Source organism: Lolium rigidum, chromosome 5 (assembly GCF_022539505.1).
Source record: "Lolium rigidum isolate FL_2022 chromosome 5, APGP_CSIRO_Lrig_0.1, whole genome shotgun sequence".
Classification (NCBI taxonomy): domain Eukaryota; kingdom Viridiplantae; phylum Streptophyta; class Magnoliopsida; order Poales; family Poaceae; genus Lolium; species Lolium rigidum.
The window spans coordinates 255,293,398-255,310,214 of NC_061512.1; the positions used below are offsets into that span (position 1 = coordinate 255,293,398).

The following is a 16,817-nucleotide window of genomic DNA, read 5'->3' on the forward strand; positions in this document are numbered from 1 at the left end:
AATCTAAGATCATGCCACTCGGGCCCTAGTGACAAGCATTAAGCATAACAAGATTGCAGCAACAATAACTTCATAAACTTTGTAGATAGACAATCATAACGTAACAATCCATCGGATCCCGACAAACACAACACCGATTACATCAGATGAATCTCAATCATGTAAGGCAGCTCATGAGATCATTGTATTGAAGTACATGGGGAGAGAATACCAACTAGCTACAGCTAGAACCCGTAGTCCATGGGGGAACTACTCACGGAGCATGATGGTGGCGGTGGCGTCGATGGAGATGGCTTCCGGGGGCACTTCCCCGTCCCGGCAGGGTGCCGGAACAGAGACTTATGTCCCCCGAAACGGAGTTTCGCGATGGTGGCGGCGCCCCTAGAGTCTTTCTGGAGTTTCGTCAAAAAGTACTGCGTTTTTAGGTCGAAAGGGCTTAAATAGGCGAAGAGGCGGCGCAGGAGGGGCGACAGGGTGGCCCCACACCAGGCCGGCGCGGCCAGGGTGTGGCCCGCGCAACCCACCTGTGTGGTGGCCCCTGGCTCTCCTCCGACTCCCCTTCGGTGTTCTGGAGCCTCCCGGGGAAAATAAGATCTTTGGCGTTGATTTCGTCCAATTCCGAGAATATTGCCCGAACAGCCTTTCTGGAACCAAAAACAACGTGAAAACGAGAACCGGCACTGTGGCATCTCGTTAATAGGTTAGTTCCGGAAAATGCATAAAAACATTATAAAGTGCAAGCAAAACATGTAAGTATTATCATAAAACAAGCATGGAACATCAGAAATTATAGGTACGTTGGAGACGTATCACCCCGCAGTCTACCTGCCCCGCTCCTCTCCTGCTCCGCTCTGGGTACCGCCCGTAGAGCCCAACAGTGTCCCAGATCGGCCTGCCCCGCGCGGCTGCCAGGCCACCTCACGCGCTGCCAGTCTAGTTCCCCAGGCCGCCTGGCCCAGCTCGCCGCCAGCCCGCCCCACACGCGCTGCGGCCTCGCTTGCGAGGAGAGCAAGAGCTCGACGCGGTCTTCCCGGCCACACGTGCTCCCTCGCCACGTCATCCCTGCGGGCATCACCTCATCGATACGTGCTCCGATGGTGGGGACGACTGTGGCGCCATTTGCGATCCCATGCGTTACCAAGCTACATGAGTGCAGCGTTACGTTTAGGGAGAAGGAGTCGCCGACGAGCCAGATCCATGTGACCTTCAAGAGCGGCACAATGGAGATCCCGCTCCTGGTCATCAACGGCGGTACACCAACTCTCAGGCGTGCTCTCTTTGCAGCCCCGGTCTCTCACCAGGATGCTCTTCAGGAACCGGAGTGGCGTGTTGCGATGTCAGAAGAATTTTCTGCTCTCTCTCAGACACAAGCATGGACGGTTGTTCCTCGTCCTCCTGGCACAAATGTCGTTGGTAGTAAGTGGGTTTTCAAGACCAAGCATCATCCGGATGGCTCTATTGAGAAGCATAAGGCTCGTATCGTTACTCGCGGGTTTACTCAGCAACATGGCATTGATTATGGCGACACATTTAACCCAGTTGTGAAGCCTGCAACTATTCGCGTGGTTCTGTCACTTGCGGTCTCTCGAGAATGGACTCTTCGTCAGGTTGATGTGAGTAATGCATTTCTTCACGGTTTCTTGTCAGAGGATGTCTATATATGGAGCAGCCTCCTGGTTTTGAGGATGGTAGGTATCCTACACATGTCTGCAAGTTGCAGCGTGCTATCTACGATCTTAAGCAGTCTCCTCGAGCTTGGTATGCTCGCTTGAGTGCTGAGTTGCTTCAGCTTGGTTTTGTTCCTTCCAAGGCTGATACGTCCCTGTTCATCTTCAATCAGGCTGGTGTCTAAGTGTTCATGTTGGTCTATGTGGACGACATAGTTATTGTTATTGCTGGCTCTAGTTCTGTGGCAGCTGAGGGTTTAGTTCGATCTCTCTCGAACACTTATCCTATCAAGGATTTGGGCACTCTGGAATATTTTCTCGTCGTACAATTCAGGGGGCATGAAACTTATGCACCGAAAATATGCGCTTGATTTGTTACATCGGGTAAACATGGAGAATTGTAACCCCACTTCCACTCCTATGGTCCCCACCGAGCGGCTTGCTCGAGATACATGTGCCCTTCTCAGAACGGAAGATTCTTTCTGGTATTGCAGTGTTGTTGGTAGCCTGCAATATTTGACCCTCACTCGTCCGGATATTTCCTTTGCGGTGAATAAGGTGTGCTAATTTCTCACTCAACCAACTAAAGTTTATTGGGAGGCTGTCAAACGTATTCTGTGTTATGTGAAAGGAACATTGAATACTAGTCTGCGTATTCGCAAGTCACCGCAACAGTATATTAGTATATTCACCGATGCAGATTGGGCTGGATGCGTTGATGATAGACGCTCTACCATGGTTTTCCAGGTTTTTTTTTGGATCCGAATATTATTTCATGGAATTCGAAGAAGCAGCCCACGGTTTTAAGTCCAGCATCGAGGCAGAATACAACGCACTCGCAGACGGAGCAGCTGAAGCTATGTGGGTCAGTTCTTTGCTTACAGAACTTGGTGTTTCAAAATAGCAAAGTTCAGTTTTATGGTGCGATAATCTAGGGAAAACATACCTCACGGCAAATCCAGTTTTTCACGCTCGAACTAAGCACATTGAGATTGCTTTTCATTTTATGCGGGAGCAAGTTGCTGATGGTGCTTTGGAGGTGAGATTTATTCTTCTAGCGATCAGTTGGCTGATGTCTTCACCAAGGCAGCTACACGACAGATTGTTAGACCGGTTTAGAACCAATCTAATAGTGGTTTAGATTGAGAGGGAGTGTAAAGAATCCGTCACCGTGTTGTATACGTGTTGTATTGTCTAACGTATACATACCTGTATGTGCCAAGTATATAATAGAAGAGGTGCCACGAAAACCCTAATCGCTGTTTTAACTTGCTGAACGATGAGGCATCCCATACTCCTGGTACTGGGCAACATTATGTTACGTATATCACCACTACATGTAGGTAAACAATTTGAGCAGGCCCGCTCCAAAATAAGTAAGCAACGTCTGAGTAGTACCGTGCAGGTTATTATGTATATACACAGAAATCATGTGAAAATGTACAAATGTATCCTGATTTTTTTTTTGGGTGTGCATATGTCTCAGTCGACTGAGATTTTGTTAAGTCTCAGTCACCTCAGAAAAGTGTAACTGCAGTTCAAAAAAATGTGCAACTCGGATCAGTTGCACTTTTCTAGTAGAAAAGTGCAATTGCACTTTTTTAACAGAAAAGTGCAACTCAAGTGCATTTTTGTGGGTGACTGAGATTTAAGAAATTCTCAGTTGACTAAGACATAGCAAAACCGTTTTTTTTTTGCGGGTAAATGTATCCTGATTTGGTCAGGAGCAACCGTGTCGATAACGGCAGATGGTGTAACCGGCCGACAAAACCGAAACGCCGAGCAACATCGCCGCCACGAGGAGGTTGATGATGGAGCACGGTGACCGGAGGTGGTCGCGTTTGAACAAGCCGACGTAACGGTTCCAGCGGGAATCGCAGTATTCGTTGGTGTCCTTGAACAGCCGAGCGAAGCGGTGCGTCTTGGGGTCGAAGAGCGCGCAGTCGCCGAGCCGGTTGAAGAACGCCGCCGCGTCGTCGTCGCTGGATAGCATGTTGTCGAGGATGCCGTAGCGCCGGAGCAGAGCGACATCGGCGGCCGTGCTCACCAGCGCGTTCATCAGCACGACGTATCCTGTGACGACGCCCTCCTTCCAGTCCTTGGTCTGCTCCAGCGCAAACACGTTCGCCATAAGGATCCTCGTGCCGGCGTTGATGGCCTGGCGCGGAATGACTATGGTGCCGTCCTGGAACGTCACGTCGAACTGGCCCGCCGGCGAGGCATTCTCCCTGAACGTGACGCCGAGCTCCATCAGCGCGGTTGCACAAGGGATCGCCAGCGGCGCCGTGGTGGCCGTCCCGATCATCCGGGCGCGTATGGACGAGCAGATGCGGGACAGCTTCGCGGTCATCTGCCTCGTTAACCGTGGGCTCCAGCCAAGCTTCGGCCGCTCCGGGGCCATGACCATCCTCTGGTGCTGGAGATGGAGGAGGTGGTAGACAACGGTGAACTGGTCCGGAGCCGGATCCTGGCCTGGAGGATCGTGCAGGGAGAAGAACTTGAAGATGAGACGAAGAAGCCGCCGATCGACCGCAGCGTCGACGGTTGTTCCCATGGAAAGGCTGAACAGCTTGGCGAGGACGAAGAATGGCAGCTGGTTTTCCACGAGAAGCAGGTCGTAGTAGACGTAAATCCACACCCACTGCATGTACGCGTCGAGCACCGCTGCGTCATACTTGAGCATGAACTCGAGGATGAAGCAGCCGTCGAGCACCAGCATCTGCACGAAATCGTCGCTCCCGAGCTGATCCAGGGGCTCGCCGTAGCAGCGCCGCGCACGCGCCTCCACCTTGCGAACCTCCCGGATGTAGACGGCGAGCCGCGCGAGGCGGCGGCCTTCAGCGCCGTCGCGGTGGGTGGTCCCCCCGGAGCAAGAAGTCGCGGAGGAAGCGCCACTTGTGGACCTGCATGGCGCGGGTGCTGGCTCTGGAGGAATGGTAAGGGCCGATGGAGACGAGGCGCGGCTCGTAGAGGCCCTTGTTGCTCTCGTGGATGTGGGACGGCAGGCGCACAATGGTGAAGGCCTCATCTTCCTTGCCGGCGCCGCCTGCCGGAAGCAATGGGTTGTTAATCCCTTTCTCCATCCGAGAAAGCAGGACCTCGTCGCTCATGGTCGGCGTCATGGCGTCCATGTACGGAGTACTATACATAGCCGGTTTTATAGCGACTTGTGTTGTCTTTCCGTGCATGCATGCGCCAACGTGGCGGCTCTTCGTTTCATGAATGGGACGTAGTAGCTCCCCGCCATGGTCATGCTCAACGATGAGGCATCTCATACTACTGGTAATGGCAAGATCCTGCTCCTGCATGGTATTAAAAGTGCAAATAATAATAACCTACTAAAAGATAACATTGATAACAGGACTAAGATTCCAATTTTTCTTCAACGTCTTGTATTTTCTAATTAGTGAGCAAGGCGGTAAAATAATGAAAACCAGAATCTTATTCGCAAAAAAAAAAAAAATGAAAACCAGAATCTTCAACGCGTTGGCCGAGAAGCGCCAATCCTGGTCGTAGAGATTCGCTGCTGGATACTCCGATCCGTACTTTTTTTGTTACAGAAATGGCAGCCAGTGCTCATGTACGTATAGCCGGCATCATACGTGGCACCTACATGTGGGGGTCCAGTTTGCGGGATGGCACCCCTAGTGTATGGGTACGAGTACATCTGGGCATGGGCAGCCCGGCCCGGACGACCCGGCCCGACCCGGCCCGAAAATCCCGGGCCGGGCCGGGTCGGGCTTGCACTTCGGGCCGGGCTCGGGCTTGATTTTTGAGCCCGAACGTCGGGCCGGGCCGGGCTCGGGCTTGTAGTTTTCGCAATTTAGGCAAGATTCGGGCCGGGCTTCTCGGGCCGGGCCGGGCTTTTGCTCGTTCGGGCCGGGTTCGGGCTTGATTTATAGGCCCGACGGTCGGGCCGGGCCGGGCTCGGGCTTAGCATTTTACGTTCGGGCTTTTTCGGGCTTGGCCCGAAGCCCGGCCCGGCCCGAGTTTTGCCCAGGTGTAGGTACGAGTAGAGCAATAATTTTATACCGTACTCGTCACCTTCAATCTTACCCATTATCCGAACCCATATCCGTTAAAGGGTATAATTTTTTCTCATATCTATCATCCGGCATGATAAATAGATACCCGCAGGTAAAAGCATTCGCGCTTACAACAAATCGAATTGATCAAAAAATATGAAATAAGGTGAAGTTATTCTAAATAGGGGACTAATCCTCGCTAACCTACCAGCAATTGTGAGACCGTAAAGCGTGAAGTTCAACCTAGCAACATAAAGGTGTTATTAGGAGAAAATTAAGTATTTTAAACGCCTACTTAGCAAATTTAGATGAGTAATTCGGCTTCCGGGTGCATATGATCCCTTTACCATAAAAACATATTTGCAAGTGTTAAAAAAATTTGACAAAAAAATTTACATGTACATCTCCATAATATATATGTATTCGTCAAGTTTCACGAAAAAATAATATTTTTTGTAGTCTAAGCGAAAAAGAGAAAATTTATCTTGTGACAAACCTTTGTTTCAACACCGAATTTTGTCTTTTTTACACACGCCACATGACATGTCGGTTTTTCATGAAACGACTTTGTGAGCGCATAGCACATGAAGATGTACGTGCGAAATTTTTGTTTCGATTTTTTTGACATTTTAAAATATGTCTAACATGTATTTCAAAATAAAGGGAGCATACGCACCCATGTGCCAAAACATCACTCCCAATGAATGAGTTCTATGATCTCATACCCATACTTGCCATAGCCGATGGCTATGATATTTTCCATTTACGAACCCATGGGCAATATTACTACGCCTTCCCCGTTGAGGTGACCACCCCCCCCCCCACCCAGCAAGAAGTCATTTAAGAACCCATGGGCAATATTACTACGCCTTCCCCGTTGAGGTGACTACCCCCCCCCCAGCAAGAAGTCATAAGAGGAAGCGCCACTTGTGGACTTGCATGGAGCGGGTGCTAGCGCTGGAGAAATGGTAAGGGCCGATGGAGACGAGGCGTGGCTCGTACAGGCCCTTCTTGGTCTCGTGGTGTGGGACGATAGGCGCACAATGGTGAAGGTCTCATGATCATGCTTGCCGCTGCACGCCGGAGGCCAATGGATGTTAATCCCTTCCTTCATGCGAATAAGGAGCACCACATCGTCCATGGGCGGCATGATGCATGGCGTAGATCTTCTTATGTAGCTTGAGCGGTTTAGTCGATTCAGTTTTATGGTGGAGTGTGTCTAGAGAGTTTGTCTTTTTTTTTCTTCTTTTTAATAGAGATTTGCTAGTTAAGTTCGTGCTTAGTTAATTCCTACATCGTTTGATTACATCGTGATTCGTGCATATAGGTCGTAAGTTGGAGTGATGCAACTAAAAAGTTACCGATATGTTAAATTTTCTTCGTGATTCGTGCTAGTTATCAGTTGCAACATGTGAATTTGATAATTATCTGGCAGTGTAGTTGACTAAAGAATAATCACATGTTTTTTACAAGATGGATTAAGGTAGAGAGTTGTCTCTTCAGGATGTGCATGCGCCAAGGTTGGGACGCAGGTTTTTATTTCCCTTTTTGGGTTCATGAATAGGCATAGTACTTCTCTGCCACAGCCATGCCGATGATAATACATCTTATATACAGTACTACGCTATTAGTATTACTAGCTAGCTGTAAAACAAAATACTAGTACTATCTAGCTCGCTAGATCCTGCACGGCTCGCGAAACTTGACGAACGTACGTATATTGTGGAGATGTACATGTAAAATTTTTTGTCAAAATTTTTCGACATTTCGAAATATAACTTTTTGATAGAGGGAGCATATGCACCCGGGAGCCGAATTGAATTTCCGCATACGTAGTACATAACAAATACCTTTTTTAAACAGTACATTAGTGCAGGTATTTATTTTAAAATGTAACGAAGAACTTTCTGTGCACGTTGTCCCATTTTTTTCATAAAAACCCGAAGAATGATTATTCGCAGAAGGCTATTGGCCCTTGTTCGCTCGGTGGGTTGCTCTGTAATGAGATGCGTGCTTGCGTATGCTATGACAGTACGCGGTGTGTTGTCCAGCCAGACACTAACCCCACGTCGAGGCTATGAGTCAGATAGCCAGACACCAACCCCCTGTGGAACACCGATAACCTATATCTTCCACATGATACGAACAGTTCCGAGTGCTGAATATACTGATACTAACTTTAAGATGTTCCTATATATACGGCAGGAAAAGGAGAATTGGTGTCTATCTTTGTTTTCCAAGGGAAAAAAGAAAGGTTTGACAATGCACATTAGTACTCGACAAGTGATCTACATAATAGCTTGACGAGGTCTCGTTGGTTTTTTTTATTAGATTGACCAGGGTTTCAGGACTAGGGAGTGGACTATACGGAACAAACACTGCTTCAACACTCATCACGGCTGCCGGGTCCATCCCAGTGCAGCATACAGCTTTGATTTCGATATTCCAACCACTTTGATTTGTTCAGAGGCTTCTTGATCTCGTCTTCAGGTTTTTTCAGCCGGTGGGTGCGGTCTACCACCACCTGCTCCATCTCCATTACCAGAGGATTGAGCGGCGCAAACTCATCCGGCATCTCTCCGGGCATCACCTCGTCCGCCTGGTCATCAAAGGTGGTACCACTACCCTCTTGGCGAACGCTTGAGGAGGCCCAGGACTGCAATGAGTGCACCGTCCCGGACTAGCTTCTGCTGATGAAGCACACGAACGTGGACGTTGCCGTGCTCCGGCGCCGCGGTGTCCTCAACAACCTGCTCTCAAACGACGACGAGGCGGCGACCTTCTTCAGCCAGCTCGGCGGCATCGCGCTCTTCAGGGACACCAACGAGTACTGCAACTGCCGGTGGAACCGGTACATGGCAGTGTTCAAGCGCGACCACCTCCGGACCCCATGCTCCATCATCAAACTCATCGTTGCGTCTATTCTGCTATGTGCGTCCGTCATGTCCGTCTGCTACATCATTTGCCGTTATCACCATGCTTGCTCCTGATCAAAGCTGGTGTTTCCACACGGTACAAATAAGGGTTCTTCTATTCCCTGGCAGCCTGGGGTTATTTTCTAGCACTACCTCTGTTCTTGTTTAATCGACGTGGAGTAAAGCTAGCTAGTAGAGCTTGTATGCATGTCTAGCGTTGATTAAACACGAACGGAGGAAGTACATGGTTAAAACTAGATCTGGAGACCCAAATCAGATACTCCAGAATGCTGCTGTTGTGAACCGGACTTTTAATTTGGTCATTTCTGTAGTTTTGGATTTTTTTTTAAAAAAAATATCTACCTGCCTTCAAAATGCTACTACATTTTGGGCTTTGTGTGTTAGATTGTGAAGAGTGATATCTTTCTAAGTGACCCATAGTGTTAAGAAGAAGCACAAGTAACCTACTCAAGTAAACTACTCGCTCTGTACCGAACTACTTGGCACATATTTCACGCGTTTTAGACTATTAGCATATAGATAGATACATGCGAATCTATACAAATCTATAGCATCTAATTGTGGAAAGAGGGATTATTTCAGATTGGATTGAGTTGACTCTGTAAGTTCCTTTACATTTTGAACTCTCGGTTCCTCTTATGTATAGTCATGTAAATAACTCTCTTTACTCTCTTTAGAATAAAAAAAATATACTTAGGGGATTGCCCTAGAGGAAAAAAACATGTCAATTTGTACTTTATAATGGGCAATAATGTTCTGTTTGAATCTGCACTATGAAGATAATGACATGCTCTCAGGCAAAATTAGCCATGCTCGTATGTGCCATACTTAATTACTCAGCTACCGCTCCTTGCTGAGAAGAAAAACAAATTGTCTAAATAGAGAAAACAAGGTAGATGCATAGAACATGATATTTACGTGATATTTATGCGTATAATCAGCAACATCAATGGTACAACCCAGTGATTTCGTAAGTTTGGGATAAGCTCAACAACAGATCAGCTTCACAGTGTACAAGTAGGAAGACAGATTTCATAAGATGTCCATAAGCATGAAAGACATTAATCAGAAAACCCAGTACTACGCAAATAAGAAATTACAAGTTCAGAACTGAAACCAACAACAATGAGCAGAAAACAGTATATTCATGACATTACCAATCAATACAAGTCAGGCTTCTTATTAATATACAGCTTAAGACACATCTTGAATTGCGAGGGTTGATTACGCTTATGCAGCAAGTAGATTAGTGACACAGTGTACTAAGCCAGCACAATTACGTCAAATGTATTGTCTAATAGGTTTAGGTTTAGTGTTACAAAATCTCAATCAGACAGGCGCAGAAGAAAATATCAGCTAAAACTTAGCAACAGATCAGCAATAACAGTGTACAAATAAGAAGTCAGATTTCATGAGATGCCAATAAAACTGGTAAGACATTAATCAAAAAAGCCTTTACCAGGACTACAAAGGCAAGCAATTACAAGTTCAAAGCTGAAGCCTACAACAGGGAATATCAAACATTAAGTTCATGACATCCACTATCAATAAAAGAAGCCAGGTTTCTGATTAATACAGCTTAAGACGCATCTTGAACTATCAGGGCTGATTACACTTATGACATACAGCAAGTATATTAGCAACATAGTGTACAACACCAGCACGTTTTCAAGTCAAATGTAATGTCGAATAGATTTAGTGTTACAAAATCTCAAACAGTCAGGCACAGCAGACAACATTAGCTAAAGCTTACAACATGCAATTCTCGCTATTGCATAAACTGGATACACATGGAAACACAGGAACGAGATGGACAACTTACAAAAGCATCAATCCTCATCATCTTCGTCTGAGCTCCCGACATCGCTACTGTACTCATCGCTGCTAGAACTGTTTGCAATGTCAAGGCTGACAGCTGCCACCTGTATTGGCTGGTCCCTTGGCAGCATTGGCCAAACAGGCATCGGCACACCGAGTCGTGGTTCATCAGGCTTGACACCAGGCAAAATCCCACCTGGCAGTAGCTCGATCGGGTCCCCAGGCTTCCATCCAGGCGGCGGCAATGGAATGTCAGGTAGCAGATCTTTAGGCAACCCTTTCGACCACCCGGCTGGCACAGTAATTGGGAGCATAGATGGCCGAGGCTCGTCCGGTGGTGGCACGAACAGCGGTGCAGACTCCGTCTCGGCTGTGCCCCCCTCCTTCGATTCAAGAAGCTTCTTGGGCACCCCAACATCCAAATCAGCAAACTGATACAGCTGCGACATCCGCATCTCGTTATCCTGCGGCGCAGGCGGCAGCGCACCACGCAGAGGCAGCCCGGCACCATGCTCCGGCGGAGCAAAGGTCGTGTAGCTTATGCGATGCGCATAGGTCAGGATGTCATCCAGCTTGAGCTTGGAGTGGAGGGACGCACCGAAATCACCGTTTGACGCTGGCTCAGGCTCGTCGACCGCGGCTGCACCGCGTGGGCGCTTGGCATCCCGGCGGTAGTCGTCGTAGTCGTCGACGAGGCGGTCGAGCACGTGGTGGGCCTCGCGCAGCTTCTTGGCGAAGGCGAGGAGCGCCGCGTCCTTGGCGCGCGCCTCCCGGGCGAGGCGGGTGCGCGCGTCCTGCAGGTCGAGGGTCTCCTTCAGCTCGGCGACGGTCTCGAAGAGCTGCGTCTGGAGCGAGGTCAGCATGGACATGGCCTCCTTGGTGGTGGAGACCGGGGCCGGGAGCGGCGGAGGCGCCGCTGAAGCCGACGACGGCGCGAGGAAGTTGGGGAGCGATCCCCGGTACGCCGAGATCCAGGCGGCGCGGTTGGGCGAGAGCTCGAAGAGGTTGGAGGCGAGGGAGGACATGAGGTGGAGCAGCGACTGCGCGCGCGGGAGCGGCGGCAGGAGCGGCAGCAGTGACGCCGAGGTGGTTAGGGTTGGCGCCGCGGCTCCGGATGCGACTGCGGCAGCGCTCGAGGACGACGGGTTCGCTTGCGGCGGCGAGGAGGTGGGGTTCGCCGGGGACTGGTTGGGCGGGAGCGACGGCGACGAGACCGTCATCCCCAGCCTCGCCGGCGACGGCATGTGCGACTGCATCATCCCGGCGGCGGATTGGGGAATCGCGGCGAGTAGCTCGTTTTTTTTTTCAGAGAGAGGAGTGAGGCGAGTAGCTGGTGGACTAGCCGAACTATTAGACGTGTGCCCTCTTCATGGGCTCATGGGCCTGTTGTTTATATGGGCTGGGCTTTCTACGAAGCGTAGGGGCCTACAGGCCCATAAAATCCGCCTTAAAGTCTGACCTCGCAGCTCCCTGTGTTCCTCACCGATCATTTTGGCGGGAGAGCAGCAGTTGGGCGCCTCCAATTCCCGCGCAGAGTAAATCAGCCATGGACAGCGGCTCCTCCTTCCCGGCCGCCGCCGCCGCCGCCGCGATGGAGACGGAGGAGCACCTGAACTGGCAGAAGAACGCGCCGGTGCTCTACGACCTCGTCATCTCCCACCCGCTGGAGTGGCCCTCGCTCACCGTCCAGTGGCTCCCGTCGGGGTCCCCGGCCGCCGCCCGCTCCCACCAGCTCGTCCTCGGCACCCACGCCGAGGACGCCCCCAACCACCTCATGCTCGTGGACGCCGTCCTCCCGCTTCCCCCACGCCTGGCCGCCGCGGCGGCCGCCGAGGGCGCCGCCCTCCCTGCCCCCTCCGTGTCCGTCTTCCGCTCGGCACCGCACCAGGGCGAGGTCAACCGCGCCCGGTGCATGCCGCAGCGGCCCTATACCGTGGCCACCAAGACCTGCGTCGACGAGGTGCACGTGTACCACCTCGCCGACGACGGCCACAAGGCCGGCGCCGATGTCGTGCTCAGGGGCCATGGCGCCGAGGGGTACGGGCTGGCGTGGAGCCCGATGAAGGAGGGGTGGCTGCTGAGCGGCTCGTACGATAAGAAGATCTGCCTGTGGGATCTCAAGTCCGGGAGTGGAGCCCCGGTTCTGGATGCGCAACAGGTGTTCGAGGTAATGTCCTGCCAGATGCTCCTGTGTTGTTTCTTATCTTTCATATATCGTTGTGTGTCATGCGTGTTAGCTCTACATCTTTCAATATTGTACTGACAATTCTAGATGCTCCGTTTGATGCACATGTAACTATCACTTATATTTTCATAAAATCGGGTGATACTAGAAGCAACGGTGTTCTGTTTCTTCTTGCTCCCATTTATCTTGTTTTTCTTCTATCACTGTATTATGCGTGGTAGATTAGCAATTGTTGAATATTACTCAATTATGACGCTGGCAGCTATGGTTGAAGCAAAACTAGTTAACACTACTGCTTCTGTCTTCAGACGACCTGTTTATACAATAATCGCTCAACTCATAATCATAGCAATGCCAAGAAACCAATAGCAAATGATGTCGTCCTTCTTTTCGCATTAACCAGATCACTATATGTGAAGAGATATAATGAAACATAACCAATGTCCCCGAAAGCAGGCGCAGATCTTGGGCCAAAACTCTGGGGGGCGAAATGGACTGAGGGGGCGAAATGGGCTGGTTTTTGTCATTAAATGGACCACTTAGTGAGAGAGATTTTGGTATTTCCTGCTGGGCTGGGGGGGCGACGGCCCAATTCGCCCCCGAGAAGGTCCGCCAGTGCCCGAAAGGACGAACTCATTTAGGCTATGTCACCACTTCATTCACTGTTTTATTCACTATCTGCAAACCTGATATACTGAAACCTTTAACCTGATCAGCTCAACTCTTCCTTATCTGGTTCTGGTGGCTAGGCTAACCAGGCTAGACACTTAAATATTGCACCAGAAACTTGTATGTCATCCTTCTTCAATTTTCAGGCAAATTGAGAATGATGTTGCTCCGATTATATTGCTAAAATAGTAATTTGCTTCTGACAGTAAATATCCTCTTCCTGTTATCACTCATTAAGTCAAATTCATTTGGAAGACAAGAAGTGTTGTGTTCACATCAGATTAACCAACCACTTCGATAACATAAGAACACTGATAACAACATAACTCTCATGGTCTTTAAACAACGAAAACAAGATACCACCAACTTGGTTATGTATGGTATGGTGCTTTAAATTGAAGCTTGTACTAGAGTTAAATTTTCTGTTCGCATTGGTTTCTTGTACTAGGAAAAAAACTGTTCAACTGGATGGTGAAAACCATTTTTTTCCTGTTATTTGTAGACACTTGATGAGGCGAGTACATGCCTTTAAAGTTAATAGGCTGGTGAGTACTGCATCATTTGCCTAGCATGCTAATATGCTATAGTGATACCATTTTAACAACCCTTCAACTTGTTGTGTAAAAAACATACTTCTCTCACATGACCTCTACCAGAAACGTGGCTTGTGTTTATGTATGATTCCATACTGACAGTTTAAGGATGAACTGTCATACTTTCATAAGCCATATCGTTACTTCTGTTCTTATGTTACTTTATCAGAATTCAGAAATCCTAAATTTTAAATTGCATGAGCACTGTTTTACATTCACATAAGAGAATGTATGAGAGATGGTTTTCAGTATGGAAGCTAGGTTGGCAATTATTAACATCTAGTTCTTACTGTTCTGTATTCAGAGTGTACAGATCTCAAGTTTATGATTTTGCAGGCTCACGAGGATATGGTTGAAGATGTAGCTTGGCACCTGAAAGACGACAACCTATTTGGTTCTGTTGGCGATGACTGCAAGCTCATGATTTGGGACTTGCGTACGAACAAAGCAGAACAATCTGTAGTAGCACACCAGAAGGAAGTAAGCATGCTTGATTCGAGTGTTGCTGAGCTAAATGTTTATCTCTGTTTAGAGACAGCTGAAGTCCTACAGTTAGTTCTGTGTTCTGTACTGAATTCTAGAGCGCAAGACATTTTCTTTATGTATCTAGGAGTAGCATGTGAAGCATGTTTTCTAATGTTGCAAGGATATACTCCTGATATCTGGTTTCTTTCAGTAGTTATCTCCACCAAATGTTTTTTTTATGTTTGGAAATTATTAGTTTACAGTTCCTACTGTTCTGAAGTTTGCTTTTCTGACTGTTTTGTTCTGTGGGTTTTGACCTAGACTATCACAAACGTTATTAATATGTAGGTGTGCATTGTGAATAGACAGCACCTGTGTTTATACTGGCCCTACAGTTTGCTCTGTCAAAAATATATGTTTGTTTGCTCGAAAGAAAAAGGTTCCTTATTCTTTCTTGTCATGATGTCTGCTCATAATGTACATGTTCACTTTATCAAGTTTGCTCTTTGTCCTTCTGGTTGGGCATGATTTTGTGATACTTAGGAAAGCAGCTGTCATTGGATTAACTGAATAAGAAGAGAGCATTGACCAGAAAATTAGTTAGGTACTATAAATTCACCTCTCCTGCAGTAACGAAGTTTGCTTGTGTGGAAATTTGAAGTTTGTGAACTTTGAGCTAAGAGTATTCTCACATAAGAAGATAGCTAAAGAGTATAAAATGATTCAGTAATATGTGACTCCATTGTGAATAGGCAATACTGATGTCATCGAAAAGAAGGATAAGACTGATGTTTATGCTGGCACTACAGTTTGCTTCTGTGAAAGTATATGTTCTTAATTCCAGTCTTCTCGTTTCTGTTCGTAATGTAATGATCACTTTGGCAGGTTAACTCCTTGTCCTTCAATCCATTCAACGAATGGATCTTGGCTACAGCATCTGGCGATGCAACTATTAAGCTGTTTGACTTGCGAAAGCTATCAAGAAGCTTGCATACATTCGACAGCCATGAGTATGTATTACCTATTGCTTTTGTCAGTTTTTCTCTTTTATCTTGCTGCAGTTTTCTGTTTCGATTGGTCAGTTCAGCCTACCTGCAATTTAGCTGCTATGCTGTTGCACATCTGATATTTTTTGCTGTGCAATTGTCACCTGCAGGGGGGAGGTTTTCCAGGTTGAGTGGAATCCGAACTCGGAGACTGTATTGGCTTCCCATGCTGCAGACAAAAGGGTGATGATATGGGACGTTAGCAGGTAAGCCTAGTCAAATCTGCTCCCATATTATATCCTATGGTTGCAGTTGGCATCTCATTTTCATTCCTGCCACATCATTGTTTACTGGTGAATCATTCCGAATGGAAACAGAAAAGTAAGAAATGAGATTGATCCGAAGCAACATCTTCGATGATATCTGTCTGTAAATAAATGGCTAACACATGTACATTTTACTGCTTGCACAAAAGATGAATACCTAGTTGTTCGTGGACTACATTTTATAGCTGTATCAGATGAGATGATTCGCTTCTTTTGTTTTTGTTTTAATTTTGTCGGTGCTGTCTCACGTTCTGCAGGATCGGAGATGAGCAGGCGGAGGAAGATGCAAGCGATGGACCACCGGAGCTGCTCTTCGTCCACGGTGGTCACACAGCGAAGATCTCGGAACTGTCCTGGAACCCTAGCGAGAAATGGGTTGTGGCCAGCGTGGCGGAGGATAACGTGCTGCAGATCTGGGAGATGGCAGAGAGCATATACTCCGATGACAGCAACGCCTCCTCCCTGTCCACATAAGAGATCCTTACAGTGTGTGGTTAGGTTGCATGCGGTTGAACTTGTAGGGTTTGATATCCCTTCATCACCAATTAATTAGCTATCTGATGCCTCCGTGGATTTAATATCTTCGAGAAGTGACTCTGAAAATTTTCTGCCATGCCTCCGTTTACTTGGACTCCTGTCTCTTATTGGCATTCACAGTGAGCACTTGCTTATTAAGCATTCGCAGTGAGCTCTTTTTTAGCCTGGTCAGAGGCCGACTCCTGTAGCCTCCAAGCTGAACGGGTTAGCAGCCTCTGCAACCTAAGTGGCTGCCTCTAAGCATAACAGATTCAAGCAGTCCACATTTCAGCTTGCTTAGTTACTTTGTGTCACACGCTTTTTTTTTTTTGAATTTTCACGGGGGGAGGGGGGGGGGGGAACGAATCCCCACCTGAATATATTTTCAAAGTTGCCTATGAGGCTTTTCAGCCTCTACAAGATAGGTTCAAATAAACCGGAGTTTACAGGGGGCAACAGGGGAAAGAAATAAAGGAAAACACACACACACACCCAACAACACAAAGAGCAAGAGAGACAAGGCAGCCACTCTGAGAAACCTTGGAGACAGTTGATAGATGGGAAAGCCCATCACGGCGCAAGCACAGCGATCACAAGGAAGAGCAAGCAGGACGTGCCAGCAGGAGGGACA

At 48.1% G+C, this 16,817-nt stretch overlaps 2 protein-coding genes and 1 pseudogene across 2 annotated transcripts; 1 reads left to right on the forward strand and 2 right to left on the reverse strand.

Moving 5' to 3' along the window:
- Positions 1–3,387: 3,387 nt before the first annotated feature.
- Positions 3,388–4,798, reverse strand: LOC124657483 (annotated as a pseudogene).
- Positions 4,799–10,144: 5,346 nt separating this feature from the next.
- Positions 10,145–11,744, reverse strand: LOC124653445 (mediator of RNA polymerase II transcription subunit 4-like). Its single transcript, XM_047192511.1, has one exon. The coding sequence runs from the start codon at positions 11,703–11,705 to the stop codon at positions 10,458–10,460; it is 1,248 nt and encodes a 415-aa protein (XP_047048467.1). The 5' UTR covers positions 11,706–11,744; the 3' UTR covers positions 10,145–10,457.
- A 248-nt stretch (positions 11,745–11,992) lies between these two features.
- LOC124653446 (histone-binding protein MSI1-like) lies at positions 11,993–16,276 on the forward strand. The gene is made up of 5 exons (XM_047192512.1): positions 11,993–12,613; positions 14,230–14,373; positions 15,244–15,368; positions 15,515–15,610; positions 15,928–16,276. The coding sequence occupies exons 1-5, from the start codon at positions 11,993–11,995 to the stop codon at positions 16,142–16,144; spliced, it is 1,203 nt and encodes a 400-aa protein (XP_047048468.1). The 3' UTR covers positions 16,145–16,276.
- Positions 16,277–16,817: the final 541 nt, after the last annotated feature.

What these genes read in the sequence shown, in the direction of transcription:
- LOC124653445 (XM_047192511.1), bottom strand. Translation starts at nt 11,705, where the DNA reads ATGATGCAGTCGCACATGCCGTCGCCGGCGAGGCTGGGGATGACGGTC.
- LOC124653446 (XM_047192512.1), top strand. Translation starts at nt 11,993, where the DNA reads ATGGACAGCGGCTCCTCCTTCCCGGCCGCCGCCGCCGCCGCCGCGATG. An exon ending in ATGCGCAACAGGTGTTCGAG is followed by an intron (nt 12,614 to 14,229) that starts GTAATGTCCTGC and finishes ATGATTTTGCAG; the next exon opens with GCTCACGAGGATATGGTTGA. An exon ending in TAGTAGCACACCAGAAGGAA is followed by an intron (nt 14,374 to 15,243) that starts GTAAGCATGCTT and finishes TCACTTTGGCAG; the next exon opens with GTTAACTCCTTGTCCTTCAA.